Consider the following 16,050-nt stretch of genomic DNA (forward strand, 5'->3'; position numbering starts at 1 on the left):
AGAGAATCTAGTCTGTGTTGTCAGCAGATAGACCATTAAAAGTATTTTTTTCTTGTTAGATCTTTGTGTGACTTTTTTGGGCGTATAATTTGGAAAGAGTTCAAAGAATTGAGTTGCGTTGCTGTAACAAAACTCCATTCATTCTCATGTACTTATTTATGTGAACAAGTTTTCTCAGTGCTTACATCCATGGAATGGGAAGCTTGGAATAGAATTGAAGTAGCTCGTTCTCATTCTAGAAATACTCATCCACTGATAAATAATCTAGTTTAAAAAAGTATTCAATTCCATCTTTGTGAGGTGCATTGCCAAAAAAACTTTACATTTGTGTTTAATATTTATTTATAAATATTTTGAAATATATTTGTTTTGATCAGTTGAAATAATAAGACTTGAGTGTTGTGATCACAGGAGATTTAAAAACAACCGTTAAATTTCAATTTCTGTACACATTTTTGTTACAAGGAAATATAAGATGATCAATAAAACAGTTCGAATATAAAATATACTATTAAGATAAAATTCTGGACAGGATGTAAAATGTAAATGAGTCCCAGAAGATGGAAATTGCCCAAGCATAAAAGAGATCGGATTCTAAAAAGTGGATATTGGTGGGTGTTAAATCCCTATGGTATTTAGGGTTCATTGGCTACGTTTAAAAAAGTGTGACAGTTATAAAATATAAGAAGCTGGAAAAAATGTGGATGTCACTTTAAACCGTATAAGGATGTACAAAATCGTTTTAGAGCGCTCAGGAGCTAAAAAGTTTTTAAGATCTTGAATACACATGTTTGCTCTGAGACTGTGATTTAACCATTCCTCGGGTTATTCGAACGCAGTTTAGATGATAACCTGTGGCTCTATGTCGCGCGTATGGACTCAGTACCTCGCACTGTATTATTGATTTTTACTCATTTTAATCGCCTCTCCTCGTAGACTGTCAGCTCTCATAAGCCCAGGGACTTGTTCGATTCTTGGCTCAGCGCCTGTGCACCGGGGACGCTCCCCTAACACCCCCCGGAATGAATGACTTTATCTTGAGACCTCGGAGGGCTGTTAGAATCGCCCGGCTAGCGCTCAGGTTTTCGTTCCGCGTGTCCCACCCGCCGCGCGAGCAGGGAAGGCGTGGGAAGGCCCCGCGGAAACTCTGAGTCCTCGGCGGGTCGGGGCGGAGGCCGGGCGGGGACCAGCGGGGGCGCGGGCGGGGGCGCGGAATCCGCGGCCGGGTGGCGGGGAGGCGCCACCGCGTGCCGCCGCGCAGGCGCGCAGCCGTCTCCGCGTGAGTGCGCGCAGTCGCGCGCCTGTCCCCGCGCGGGCTCCGTAGCGCGTGTGCAGGCTGACGCAGCTCGTGGGCCCTCCTCCTGCTCTGCAGCGGCGTCGGCGGAGTTTTGGGCGTTCGGGAGGGGGCACGGGAGCGAGAGTCCAGAGAGGGAGGCGGCGGCGGCGGCGGCGGGGAGGAGGAGGAGGAGGAGGAGGAGCAGGCGCCGCCATGGCCGCCGCTATCACCGACATGGCCGACCTGGAGGAGCTCTCCCGCCTGAGCCCTCTGCCCCCTGGCAGCCCCGGCCCGGCGGCGCGGGGTCGGGCTGAGCCGCCAGAGGAGGAGGAGGAAGAAGAGGAGGAGGAAGAAGAGGCGGAGGCCGAGGCGGTGGCGGCGCTGCTGCTGAACGGCGGCGGCGGCGGCGGTGGGGGCGGTGGAGGCGGCGGCGGAGTGGGGGGCCGCGAGGCGGAGACGATGTCGGAGCCGAGCCCCGAGAGCGCCAGCCAGGCCGGGGAGGATGAGGACGAGGAGGAGGACGAGGAGGAGGACGAGAGCAGCAGCAGCGGCGGGGGCGAGGAGGAGAGCAGCGCCGAGAGCCTGGTGGGCAGCAGCGGCGGGAGCAGCAGCGACGAGACGCGCTCGCTGAGCCCCGGTGCCGCCAGCAGCAGCAGCGGGGATGGGGACGGCAAGGAGGGCCTGGAGGAGCCCAAGGGACCGCGGGGCAGCCAGGGCGGCGGCGGGGGCGGCAGCAGCAGCAGTAGCGTCGTTTCCAGCGGCGGCGATGAGGGCTACGGGACCGGGGGAGGCGGAAGCAGCGCGACCTCCGCGGGCCGGCGAGGCAGCTTGGAGATGTCGTCGGATGGGGAACCCCTGAGCCGCATGGACTCCGAGGACAGGTCAGTGCACTGAAGCGTTTCCCCTTCCCTTCCTCCTCTTGCGCTCCTAGGCCCCTCCGAGGGGCCCGAGGGGACTTTTTGCTGAGATCCCCCTGGTCCCCGAATCCTCGGCCCCTCCCCCCGGCTCTCAACTCGGAAACCTCTGCCGGCCGCCGCGCCCCTCTCACTGCGGATAGCGGCTTCCAACTCTCAAACCCTTTTCCCCCCAACTCTCCTTTCCCCGCCCTCTTTCCCCTCGGCTCTGCACTCCGTACGGACCGAAGGACGGCTCCAACTCGGAAACAATCCCCAAAGTAGGCCCAGATCCTGTGGCGGAGCCGAAGAGGGCCTTGATGTACGCACCTCGGTACACAAGGTTAGCTTCATCCAGCCGTGTTCGCGAATACTTGTCAGAACGGTAATTGACAAGTGTTTTCCAACATGGCTGGTCTCGCCTGGATGTAACAGAACTTCCTTGTTCAGGGAGGAGACCCCCAACCATCACTTTCCTTTACTTAGAAAAGTAAAGACTATTCTTTTATATTTAATCAGCGCTTCCAGAATTCCTCATGTGTGGTCATTAACATGGTCTCCAAAGTGATTTTAGTAACTTCTGTTTCGTTGGTGATCAAATTGGGGAGAAAGTTTTAAAAACGTATAAATCGTTGTGTAAAAGAATAATGAATTGGTGTCCTTTAAAATAACTTTGCGGAATCGAAGAGAGTTGGAATTGTAACAAAATGCAGTCTTAAGGTACAGCATGTTAGTATGTGTTTTCAAATCTTTATACAGTAATGCTTCAACGTGAGAGTCATGATTTTAGATGATAATATTTAAAGTCATGTTTTGGCGAGATCTCTGAAGGGAATAGTAGCATTTTTCTAAAGCTTCTTAGAGAGAATGTGGAGACTGACAAAAATACGCTTCATTTTTTTCGGGACATGAAGAAGTTTATTGTTATGGTATGTTTCAGTTGTTACTATCATTACTTTTGATCTCTGGAAAACTTCGTATTTTAACTAATTGGTTTTTAATGTACTTCTTTAAACAGAACCATGTCATGCGTATTATAATGCATCTAAAATATATTAGTTATTTTGACCATCTCCTAATGTTTTGATGAGCAGTAGAATTTTTAACAATCTTTATTGACTTGGATTTAAAAGTTAAAGTATTCTAAAGTTCTAGGAATTCTATTGTTAACATAAAAATGAACACAATGGCTTATATTTAGTGTTATAAGGAATTCACAGCTCTAAATATTATGAAAATATAGCATCAAATTCTGTTTGACATTTACTTTAATGTCTAGTTAAGGAAACATCTTTAGTGGGGTAAAGTAGAGAGTGCAAACCTTGGAAAAATTGTCCTGAACTATAGAGGCATGGCAGGAATGAGAATGTATCAAGAAAATTAAAAATTGATGTGAACTGCACAATGAAGCATGTGTCATTTATCATTTTACTGTATACTCCTTCTTTGGTACCAGTAGATATTTGAAAGTTGACATTAATTTATACAGTCAGCATCTACCACAGTTGTTCCATGTACCTAGTATACACATACACCCATAAAACACACTTGCCTAGCACTGCACGATTTAAATGCCTTAATCATTTCATTTCCACAACTCTGGCACAAGGTAGGTATTATTTTGACTTCCATTTAACAGATGAAGAAGCAAGTTGAGTGTCTTACTCAAAACAGTAAGTATAGAATGGAAGTGGTGGAGCTGGATCTGAACAAAGGTTCTCCGCTGTTTCCACTTCACAAGAGTTAGAATAATTCACTTTAAATAGCTACAAGCAGCATGTGCCAGGTATTTGGTGTTTTGTTTTTTTTTTTTGTTTTTTTTTTTTTAGTTAATATCTGTCTACTAGTCCTTTTAGGAGATAGTAATTGGCCAAGCAGTATTTCAGCAAGTGGAGTTTTGACTTCATTTTTATTAGCTATTCACTTGAATATGTAATTTTTACATCATATTTCAGAGTAAGGAGTAAGATATTGGTGCCAAATAAGGTTAAAACCTGATAACCAAATGTACTTGCTTTTCTTGATGCTTAAACATTAGAGACTACAAAACACTAATCATTTTACCATTACAGGGTAATAAATTTATCACTTGTGTGAAAAAACCTTATGTGACTAGTGAAACTGGTTGTGGTCTTGATAATCTTAATTTTGAAACTCCCCCTTTTTTGCCTTTGAGTTTTTTTTTAAGAGTTATTTTAAATTTGCAGAGGATTTATAATTCTTATAAACTGTTCTGCAGATTACATCAATCTATGGATTTTATAGATTGATTTCACAGTAGGAAGTCTTTATATTTGTAACTGATGGGAGGATATCGTGGTTTTAAAGTGCTTTTGAGAAACATGAGGCATCCTATTGCAAGGATTTTATTATCATTAGAATTTACTCTTTCTATTAGAATGCCAATTGAGTTTTTCTTTCACTTTGAAATTAGTTTATACTTTTGAGTTTATCTAACATATTTTGTAAGTTGTTGAAATTATCTTAAATATTTTTAACTGTAAGTGCTCCGTTTGAAGAAAGAACTAACTTTAAAGATTTGGATATTAAAGCTTGTGATCCAAGGAATCAGTTTACAAAACGTATTCGAAGTGTTGTGAAAGTGATTAATTTATAAAATGATTAAATCACACTTGGTACCAAAAACATTGTTTTTCCCAGGAGAAGGTTATTCAGAACCAGCCTAAGTGTATTGGTGTGTTTATTGTGGTAAAGTTAGAAAACCTTAAAGTTAATATGTAGTTTACTTTTAGTCTGGTTATAAAGATAATGAGATTTTCTTTGAGGTGAATATTTAGCTGCATGAGGCCACTAAAAACTAGCTTTTATTTTATTCTACTTTGAATTTAAGCTTAAGTACCTTTTAAAAAGTTACCACCTTTTAAGTTAATTTCAGAGGCTAAGTTGACTTTTAAATAGAATTTTAGAATGACTGAAATATTTTTAGTGTAAAAATTAGTTCTAGCTGTTGAATCAGATTGTACATGAAAAAACTCTTCAGTTGCTTATCTGTATAAGCGAATTGATAATAACAGTCTCTGTTTTGTGGTTATTTGTCTCTATTATGGTTCCCCCCTCCATCTAGATATTATAAGATACAACTTATTTTGAAAAAGCCACTTTTATCAGCCTTTCTGGGTAAATCCAGGTGTCAGGTGAAGAGTGCATGCATAAGGTTGGGTGACAGGGAAGGGCGTTTAGTATGAAACTTAATGATCAACAAAGACTACAGGCCCTTACTGTTTTGTGGATTAAAATTTGGATTACCAACCTAATGGGCTGCAAACTTTGAGGTATAATTAAGATTGTTTTGACACTGGGAAAACAGGGTTATGTTGCGCACTTTCCCAGTAATATGATTAGGAAGATCTTTTTCTAGTATGGAGGCTAAAGTTTTAAATCAGATTAATATTAGAAGGCTGCATGTTGAGGTTATCATCAAGACCTATTAAGGCTCTGTATGGTTGAGGCAATAAAATACTTTTATATGAGGTAAGATTTTGCTCATACTTCATGGTGGAACTGCTTTTCACCATTCACTTTTCAACTCTGAAGCAGCTGTTCATATTCTCTCCAGAATCCCTGTTTTAAGCTACCTTTTAATTTTGACTAAATTTAGGGAAGAGCTTCTAACAGGTCTCAGTTTTCATTTGTTACGGATTGTAATTCTCAGTTAAGAAAGGTATGGCTCTGTGCTAAAAAGTAAACAACAATAAAACTACAGCTTTCAGGATCGAACTTATATGGAGAGATTCTAAGGGGTCATTTTACTTTTAAGAAACATTGAGACTATTGCATTGGATCAGTTAGGAAATCTTGTGTGTAAGCTAGTTTGTTACCAAGCATAGGTATTTACTGTGTGCAGGAAGGACTCTACTGGATATTGTGGGATACAGGAAGACAAAATGCTTCCCCGTTCATCCATCTTGCATATTGCTCTGAAACTTTTAATTCCAAAGTGTGGTTTTGCCATAATTCCTAGCACAAAACTTTATTGACTCTAAACAAAGTTAGAGATGTCACACCTTGCCTGTTGTATTAGCTATTTATTGCTGTGTAACAGATATCCCCCAAATTTAACAACTTAAAACAAACATTTGGTATCACATGTGGTTTCTGAAAGTCAAGAATGGAGAGGCTTAGCTCTGTGGTTCTGGCTCAGAGTGGCTCAGAGTCTGCTGTTGCAGCGAAAGTGTTGGTCAGCACTGCAGTCATCTGAAGGCTGGACTGGGGCTGGAAATCGGCTCACTTAATGTAGCTTTTGGCAGGAGGCCTCAGTTACTCACCAGGTCAGTATCTCCATAAGGCTGTTTTTGTGTTCTTAGGACATAGTGACTAGTTTCCCCCAGAGCAAGTCATCTGAGAGAAAGAGAGCCAAGGATTTTATGACCTAAATATACCTGCTCACATATTCTTCATACATCTTCACTTAGCAGATACATTTTTCCTATTTTTCTTTTTATTCATACTGTGATACACAATAATTGCTTCAGATTTTTGTTGACTGAGACAACCTTTCAAAACCCATCAAAGTGCCACAACACATTCTTTCCTGGTCTTACTAAACTTGATTTTAATTTTTTTCTTTTTAATTACTGTATTTGTATTTCTTCTTTATTTTTTCATTTCAGTTTCTGGCTTTGTTATGTAGGGATGTAGAATATTGCAGTATAAAGAGCCTGTAATCAAGAGTCAAAGGACACAATTCAGATTTTAGTATTGCTACTTATATTATGATTTTAAGTAATATCTTTGACCCTTACTTAGTTCCTCAACTGCAAGACGACAGGGTTAGGTTTAACCATGAAGGTGTTCTAAGGTCCATGTGAACTTCTATTAAGGAGCCCTGTGGACCGTTTGGAAGAATCCATGTTGTTCAAAGCACTTGAATGCTTGCTTCATCCTTTTTGTTGTAGCATGGTAGTTTTGAGAGCAGGGATAGTTTAGCTCATTTAGATCTTTGTAGTATCTAGCACAGTACCTGCATATGGTGAGTACTCAATTATTAGAATTAAATTGAAATACCTACAGTATAATTTGTATAAAGAAGACTATAAAGTGAGGGCCAGGAATTGGTGCCTTTGGCTGGATCATTGTATTTAGTATAGTGAGTTTAAGGCCAGCTTTTTTCTGGGGGTGTACTCTAGTAAGGCCTTTGAGGTCGTATGCAAAATTTTATGTGGGCGTTTTTCTGAGAAGATGTTAGCAGCTTTTCTCAGAGTCTTAAAAGGTTTTGGTCTAAGTTAAGAACTACCAATTTAGAGGCGATCCAGAGGTGCATAATAAATACTTTTAAAATGATTGGACAACTTTGAAATTGTAAATTTCTGTAAAAAGCTTATTTTAAAAGTAAGTATAAGGATGGAAAATCTGAAGTGGATAGTCACCCGAGGGTTTTTTTTTTTTTAAACCATTGTTTAGAAGCATTTATTGTAGAAAAATGCCCAAGATTTTATCAAAGGTACATGGAAAATTTGAAGTTAAGGAGAGAAGTATAGGGAGAGTAGTGGTTAAGAGTACAAGATGAGTCAGAATGTTTGGATTTGAATTCTGGCTCTCACTGAAGCTGGGTGACCATGGGACAGTCATTTAAGTTATTTAATGTCTTTCTACTACTTCAGGTTTCTTATCTGCAGAAGGGGGACAGTAATAGTTCCTATTCTGTAAGATAGCTATAGGGATTACATGTACAGTATTTGGCATACAATTTACTAAGCATGTGTTATGTGATAGGTATTTATTCCACAGATGTACATAGAACCCCCATTATGTGCTAGGTACTATTCTAGGTGTTGGGTACACAGCAGTGACTAAAACAAAGCACCTGACCTCATGGGTGGGGGAGACAGACTGTGCGCAAGAACTGATAATAGTAAAGCTAGCATTGGTCTTTGGTTGAAGCAGTTTAAGATCTGAAATGCCAAAAGTACTGTACCAGCTGTTAAATGTGTGGCAAGTATCTGTAAATGAGTGCTGCAGAAACTTGCAAAAGGATATGCTATACCAAAATATTTCATTACAAAATCTACATTTTAATCATTTTCTTTAACATATAGGGTTGACCTAAAAGGCTTCTTAATACCTTTTATTTTTAATAGTTTTTAATATGTAAGTAATGCTGCTGATCTGTTACTAAAAGGTTTTGGGATATGTTTTCTAGTAATGGTAATGGATCTGCAGTTATCTAACCGCATATTGAGTTCATTTTTATGACTGATACTATACATTTGTGAAAGTAATAGTGATATTGACCTTAGAACTAAATGGACAATTTTGGGCATGGATAGGAGATCAGGTAGATGTTTAGATGTTTAAAAAAAATCATTTTGGGGCTTCCCTGGTTGCGCATTGGTTAAGAATCCGCCTGCCAATGCAGGGGACATGGGTTCGATTCCTGGTCTGGGAAGATCCCACATGCCGTGGAGCAACTAAGCCCGTGTGCCACAACTACTGAGCCTGCGCTCTCTAGAGCCCACGAGCCACACTACTGAGCCTGTGTGCCACAGCCTTGAATCCCGCGTGCCTAGAGCCCATGCTCTGTGACAAGAGAGGCCACCGTGATGAAAAGCCCGCACACCGCAACGAAGAGTAGCCCCTGCTCGCCGCAACTAGAGAAAACCCGTGCGCAGCAACGAAGACCCAACGCAGCCAAAAATAAATAAATTTATTTTTTTAAAAAGTCATTTTTGAGCATTTACTGATGGTTAGCATTTAACCCTGTTTAGTGATAAGAAAGAAATGTGCATCCCCAGATAGTTAAAGAGAAGACTAAAAAGATGATTCCATTGTTTTCTAGTTTTCCTGTAAATTGTTTGTGACACAGTACATTAAAATTAAAACTGTGGAGTATTATAGTCGATGACCAAAGTTTTGATGGGAGAGGGACTGGATTTTAGGATTAGTTGAGTGATGAAAAGAAATTTCTAGGAAGCCTGAATGAAACTTAGGAAGGAAAGAGCCTAGCATATTCAGAAAACTTTCTGCCTAGATTAGAGGATCCACATTGGAACTGGGAAATAAGAATTAATGACTAAAGTGTGACCTTTCATGCCAACACAAATGTGCCCATCTTTCTCTCTATAGGCTTGTGAATTGGATTCTTTGCCTCTCCCCAACTTCTGTCTTTGTAACTCCTAGTCGTGATCAGGTCTTACCTTGAACATTTTCTCAGGCAGACTATCCTGGATTCTTTGTTGGACACATTGCTAGCCCTTCAAGTTCTGTATTGCCTTTATCACAATTTGAGTAATTATTTACTGTTCATCTCTCTTCCTAGAATATAAGCTCCTTGAGAATAGGAACTATGTCTGTTTTGAACATTGCACTATCTGCAGTACCTGGCACAGTGCTTGACAATCATTTTAGGTATTTTAAAATATATTTTGAATGAATGATGAAACTTGTGTTACCGGAAAATTAATCACACGTGGCAAAGGTAGAGAAGGAAAGCTTGGGAGCTGGGAGACCATTTAGGAGGTGGTAGGAGTAGTACAGGTGTGAAATAAAGAGACTCGAGCTGGGGTAGAAGTTGGGGAAAAAGTCATGCTTGGGAAACTGAATTAAAGGAAAGAAAAACTAATTTCCTGAGTGATCAATAAGAGAAATAGTGTTACTATTTCTGAGTAAAAAGTTTTTTTCTTGAAGATTTAACTGGAACAATACCATATTTTTCTAGACACATCTATCACTAAAACAGCTAAAGGAACATTGGGTAGTGAAAGGGCATGAACCTCTAAGTCAGAAAGACTTGGCATTATAATTTAACTTACCAGAAGTTGTTTCCTTACCTTTAAAATAAAAGAAGTATCTGTCTATTTATGGCTGCATTGTTGGGTCTTTGTTGCTGCACGGGGGCTTTCTTGAGTTGCGTCGAGCGGGGGCTGCTCTTCGTTGCGACGCACGGGCTTCTCACTGCGGTGGCTTCTCGTTGAGGAGCCTGGGCTCTAGGCGTGCGGGCTTCAGTAGTTGTGGCACGTGGGCTCTAGAGCGCAGGCTCAGTAGTTGTGGTGCACAGGCTTAGTTGCTCCATGGCATGTGGGATCTTCCCGGACCAGGGCTCGAACCCGTGTCCCCTGCATTGGCAGGTGGATTCTTAACCACTGCGCCATCAGGGAAGCCCTAGAAGAAGTATCTTAGTGTTATGGTTAAATGAGACGGAATATGTAAAGGGCCTAGGGCTGTAGTTAATTCAGTGTCATTTATTTTCCCATTTCTCGTGTAAAATGTGGAAAGAATACTTTATTGAGAATAATCAGTATTGTAGTACTGGCATTACTATAGACTGCCTGCAGGATATTTGGCAAATCGTTTCATTTCTCTGAACTGTAGATTGACTCTTTTTCTTTTAAGTGAGGGTTTTAGACTAAACAGTTCAGTAGTTGTGGTGCACAGGCTTAGTTGCTCCATGGCATGTGGGATCTTCCCGGACCAGGGCTCGAACCCGTGTCCCCTGCATTGGCAGGTGGATTCTTAACCACTGCGCCATCAGGGAAGCCCTAGAAGAAGTATCTTAGTGTTATGGTTAAATGAGACGGAATATGTAAAGGGCCTAGGGCTGTAGTTAATTCAGTGTCATTTATTTTCCCATTTCTCGTGTAAAATGTGGAAAGAATACTTTATTGAGAATAATCAGTATTGTAGTACTGGCATTACTATAGACTGCCTGCAGGATATTTGGCAAATCGTTTCATTTCTCTGAACTGTAGATTGACTCTTTTTCTTTTAAGTGAGGGTTTTAGACTAAACAGTATAAAGAAATTTGGAGCTCAGATGTGATAAATCTGCTATAGATTTGGCAAGTGCTCTCTAATGGAAGTCAGAAGGTAAATATATGTATCATATTGTGAATCACATTCTTTTCCGTTTGCCAGCTTTTGTTTTTGTAACTCCTAGTCACGGACTCCTAGTTCAGGTCTTACCTTGAACATTTTCTCAGGCAGACTGTCCCCAATTCTTTCTTAGGCTCATTGCCGCACTCAAGTTCTGCACTGGCCCTATCACAATTTGAGTAAGTATTTACTGTTCATCTCTCTTGCTGGAATGTGTGCTCCCTGAGAACAGGGACCTATATATGCTGTGTGTGTGTGTGTGTGTGTGTATGCTGTGTGTGTGTGTATATGCTCTGTGTGTGTGTGTGTGTATATGCTGTGTGTGTGTGTGTTTGTGTGTTTCCTATCCTTTAGACAAACCCAGAATATTGCAGGTGTGTCTTTGCTCCATGCTCCATCCAGGATCTCAAAGATACTTTAGGTTCTTCTGAGTTCAAAAATCACCATAATTCTAATTCATATTTATGGTGTTGCATTGAAATATCCATTTGTGTTTGTGTTTGTCTTCTCCAGGCTATAACATTTTTAAGATTAAAATCAGGTCCTATTTATCTTTATACTTCCAGCACTTACCTGTAGTGCATTCACCTGTTACACTCTGTATATTCAGTAACTCTGTAATTGGTTGAATTCAGCGGAATGCGGATGTACCTGATACATATTTCTTTTTTCTCACTGTTATTAGTGTGGCTGCATGAAACAAGGAGTTGAACCATTCTGTGCCTTATTTCTTCCCCCAGTTCTTTTAAGCAGCATATGTGAAAACAATATTTGAAAAAAGTTGTGATTATTTGAATAATTTTAAAAAAGCAGTATTCCCCAACTTATATTTTGTTTCCCAAGAAAAAAATATATTTACACACTGTTTTGGAAGAAAACCCACTATTGATTGTCGAGTTTGCTTAAGAATCTGAGACTTGAGCTTATTGAAAGGATTCGGTGAAGTTCATCCACAGAACCAGTGAGGCGAGGAAGCACGCACAGACTATCTCGTCTACAGTCACACAACTCCTGGAGAATGTTGGCAGTCCTGGCTCTAGACGTGGTCTTAGCTACTATACTTATACTGCCTATAGGACTGTTGTAACAACCTTGACCAGGGAAGTTTAATTAAAATATCAGTAGTTTACATTAGCAGCTGTTTTAATTTTCATCCTGTCTCTTTAGCAAAGAATAACTTACGTGCTTGAGTTCATTTACATTTCTGGGCTTTATTCTCATTTGTAATTATATAGTTAGACTTTGTAACCTGGATTCCTCTTAAGACTATGGAATACAGAAGTTAATTTTTTTAAGTATTATAGTTATTCAGTCTTTAGGGGAATAGAGAGAGAGTTTTTATTGACATTTTATTTCTTTAATTTTAACACTTTTCAAAGCCCTTGTTTTCTGGTTTTCATTTATATTTTGAGTTTCTAGAAAGATAAAGTATTATCAATTAGAGAAAACACAGATTTCAGAAGGGTATTAGTATTTCTTAGTAAATATGCGTACTAGTTCATTTCTAAATCAAAATTTTTGTCATTACAAAATTATGACTATATAAATACTTGTTAAAGTACTGAGGGTGGGATTAATGAGCAGTAGCCTTTGTAGTGATTTACATTCCTGTTGGCAGTCATTTGAACATGTCTTCTGAGGTGTTGAACTCTACTGTAGTTATTCTTGTCAGATATGGGTACACTGAAATCTGATAAAATTTTTATGATTTAACACTAACTTAAAAAAACAAAATGAATATGTGATTGCTTCTGTATAAAGTGGGTACTGTTTTTCATAGCAGATTTTTTAATATACCATCATTGTGTATAGACATTTTTCTGGAAACCTTTCTAAAACGGTAAAAGATGACTCCTTATAGTGTAGTTTTATTGAAGTAGAATGTTTCTAGTATTACAATCTTTTTGAAGATAATTGCTTGCTGATCTCTTAAGCTGGATGAAAAATGTGGGTGGAATAATCTTAAAGGGCATAGACTAGAGATGAGAAACAAATTGAAAATAATGTGCGCAGTGCATAGTGGTGATAGAAGAATGTAACGTACTTGTTTTCCATGAACTATATTTCATCATTGTTGCATAAAGTCCCTTTTGGCTAATTTGGTGAATACTGCTGGGTCTTGGGGGAAAATCTTTTGTCTTTATTCAGAGAAATAATTGTAGGGATAGAGAGTAGTCTTTTTCTTGATTAGAAAAATCCATTTAGCTTTTTAAATTACAGTGATAATAGCTTATAATTACAGTAACAATAGTAATAATAATATCTTGGTGTTGGCTAATGATTTTTAGTGTGCCTCCAATTAATTTTAATGATTATCTCAGTGTGACAAAGCCATATATTTTACTTGCCTTTAAAAAGCCTACTTAAATTTGTCACTGAAAACTTTATGAGCATTTACTGTGTGCAGGGCACTAGCTAGGTTTAGGAGTTTACTCTGAATAAGAGGTTTATAGGTGACTCATAGTACAGATCAAGCAGATCATAAAGAAGCAGAATTCCTTCCACCTTAGGTGGGTAGGAAAGACCTTAGGGAAGTTTAACCTGAGAATATATATAGCACATACAATAAACTAGGCACTTATCTTTCCTTTTTTCCTCCTAATTGTTTCTGAGTTTAAAGCTCTGAAAGCCTATAGCACCACAGCAGTTTGAAAGACCAAACCAGGCAGCCTTACAGAAATCAGATGTGGTCTAACTTCCTTAATCCCAGTTAAGACCAATCTCATAACTTACTCTTAGTTTTTGATAAATAAAAACTAAAGTGTCCCCTCGTTGTTCCTGGAGTATTTTGGAGTTGGATTTTACGCTGACATTGTTTGGCTCATAATCTGGTTCAGTGGCCTAAGTTCTAAATCTGGAACAAGTTCTACCTGAGAATAGTGTTGCTTTGTATGACTGACCTTGAATTAATTTTTTTCATGGAGCTAATTGACTTGTAGAAATCAAACTTAATAGTTTATCTTGTAAAACCATCTGTTCAAATGAGTCAAATTACATGTAATGCTAAATATCTTTTGTGTGTGTGTGTGTGTGTGTGCTGTAGATGTACAAAAGCAAAGGAACAGCTTCTTGTGTGACAGATGAAACTGTCACGTTATCTTGATATGTAATATAGGCGGCATTTCAGTATTTCTTAAATCAGTAATTTACTCATTTTTCTTTTGTATAAATGTGGCAAATAGATTGTTTGGCATTAATGTTTTGTACTTGTGTGACTGGACAAGTCACATAATTTTTGTGTTTTTGTCCCTTTTATCTGCTCAGTCTCTTTTATCTGTAAGATGAGGCTACTAATACTTGAGTATTAGTAAATAATGCGTAATTACCTCATTTGGTTGCTGTAAGCGTTACATGAGTTAATTCACATCAGGCATTGTTCCGGTTACTATGACTGCATGGCACTCAACTCCCAACATGTAGTAGTTTAAAACATTATTTTGCTTACAAATCTACAATCCGAGCAGGGCTTGGCATGGTTAGATCTTCCTGCTCCACTTGGTGTCAGCTTGGAGCAGTATAAAGTCTGGGGACTGCAGTCACCAGAAAGCTCGCTTGCTCACGAAGCTGTCACGTGTGTGGTGCCTGGGCTGAGAAGACTCAAACAGCTGGGAGCTAGAACAGCTGGGGCTCCTGGCATCTCTCTCTAGCTCTGTGTACTTTCTTCACAGGATCTTTTTAGCACAGTGGCTTCAGGGGAGCCAGATTTCTTTATAGGGTAAGTAAGTAGTTCAGGGCTCCCAAGCTGTATGTCCCAAGAGAGCCAGGCCGAGCTGTATTGCCTTTGATGACCCAGCTGTGGAAGTTCTGGCAGTGTCACTTCTGCAAGAGTTTTACGATTGCTCAGATTCAAGGGGAGGTAGTATAGATCCCCCACTTCTTGATGCCAAGCTGTAAGAAGAGGATGTGGGAAGGTGTGTGTATGGGGGTGGCTGTCTTTGGAAAATACAGTCTGACACAAGCGCAAAGAACAATGCAGGGCATATAGCAAACAGTACTTGTTAGCTGTTGTGATAAAGAATGGGAAGTCAGATTTAAAAACAGCACCTTACTTTTGTGATACAAATTTTGATATAGTAAGTTACATAATCCCTTTTTTCCTTAGGATAAAGTCATAAGACGTAACAGGCAGACAGTTCATAGTTTTCTTGAAGTATCTGTTTCTTTTAACGGGTTCAGTTTTAGCTTTTAATTCCTTTGTCAATGCCTAGAATAAGGAGCAGGGCACAAAATCATGGTCTCTTCCAACAAAAGGAGGCGAGGACTGGTATGGATAATTGAAGTAGAGAGTTCACTCAAAGTTGTATCATATCAGGCATACAACTTCAGATTTCTCAAAAATATAGGATTGTCACTGGTTGACCAGCAACTGGCACAATCTGACATCAATAAGGACTTAACATCTCCTCCACAAAATGCCTTAGTCTGCCTATGATAAAATATGGTCTTTGTTTTAATTAATTGAATTAATTAGATTCAGTTTTTTGAATTCAAAAATATAGGATTGTCTTACATGATGTTTTGTACTGTTCTGGATTTTAATAATTTTGATTACAGGTATGGGAGAGACAACGAGTAATCTTTCTAGTATTGAGTGGCAATTTTATTATAGATGAAAGGAACATCACCTTTTAACCAAATAATAGCTTACCTTGTTATATGTTTAGATAAGGAATCCCCGGCGTGTGGTTATGTTTACCTACAATTTGATAAGTACTTTGAAAACTATATAGTATACTTATTTCTATTCAAAGTTTATTACCAGTTACAAAATTAAGCTAAGTTTATAACGCTTGACCCTGTTAAGTGTTCCTTAATTAGACCAGTAGAATTTTTGTCTCCTTGTACCTTGTTGCACTTTCTTCAGTCCATATGGGGAACCATGTTTCATTCTTAAAAAGTTAGAATTAGGGCTTCCCTGGCCGCGCAGTGGTTGAGAGTCCGCCTGCCGATGTAGGGGACACGGGTTCGTGACCCGGTCCGGGAAGATCCCACGTGCCGCGGAGCGGCTGGGCCCGTGAGCCGTGGCCGCTGAGCCTGCGCGTCCGGAGCCTGT

General features: G+C 39.9%; 1 protein-coding gene across 2 annotated transcripts in view; it reads left to right on the forward strand.

Annotated features, from left to right (window-relative positions):
- The first annotated feature begins 1,467 nt into the window (after nucleotides 1-1,467).
- The window catches only part of AEBP2 (AE binding protein 2), a 68,689-nt gene continuing 54,106 nt past the window's right edge, over nucleotides 1,468-16,050 (forward strand). The window contains exon 1 of one of the 2 annotated variants that reach the window (XM_007110761.4): nucleotides 1,468-2,157. In XM_007110761.4, the coding sequence (XP_007110823.2) occupies nucleotides 1,490-2,157 (668 nt within the window). In that variant the 5' untranslated portion in view covers nucleotides 1,468-1,489. The remainder of the gene's footprint in view (nucleotides 2,158-16,050) is intronic. The other variant, XM_024129098.3, reaches the window with a different exon arrangement.

The sequence above is a fragment of the Physeter macrocephalus genome, chromosome 6, assembly GCF_002837175.3.
Source record: "Physeter macrocephalus isolate SW-GA chromosome 6, ASM283717v5, whole genome shotgun sequence".
Lineage (NCBI taxonomy): Eukaryota > Metazoa > Chordata > Mammalia > Artiodactyla > Physeteridae > Physeter > Physeter macrocephalus.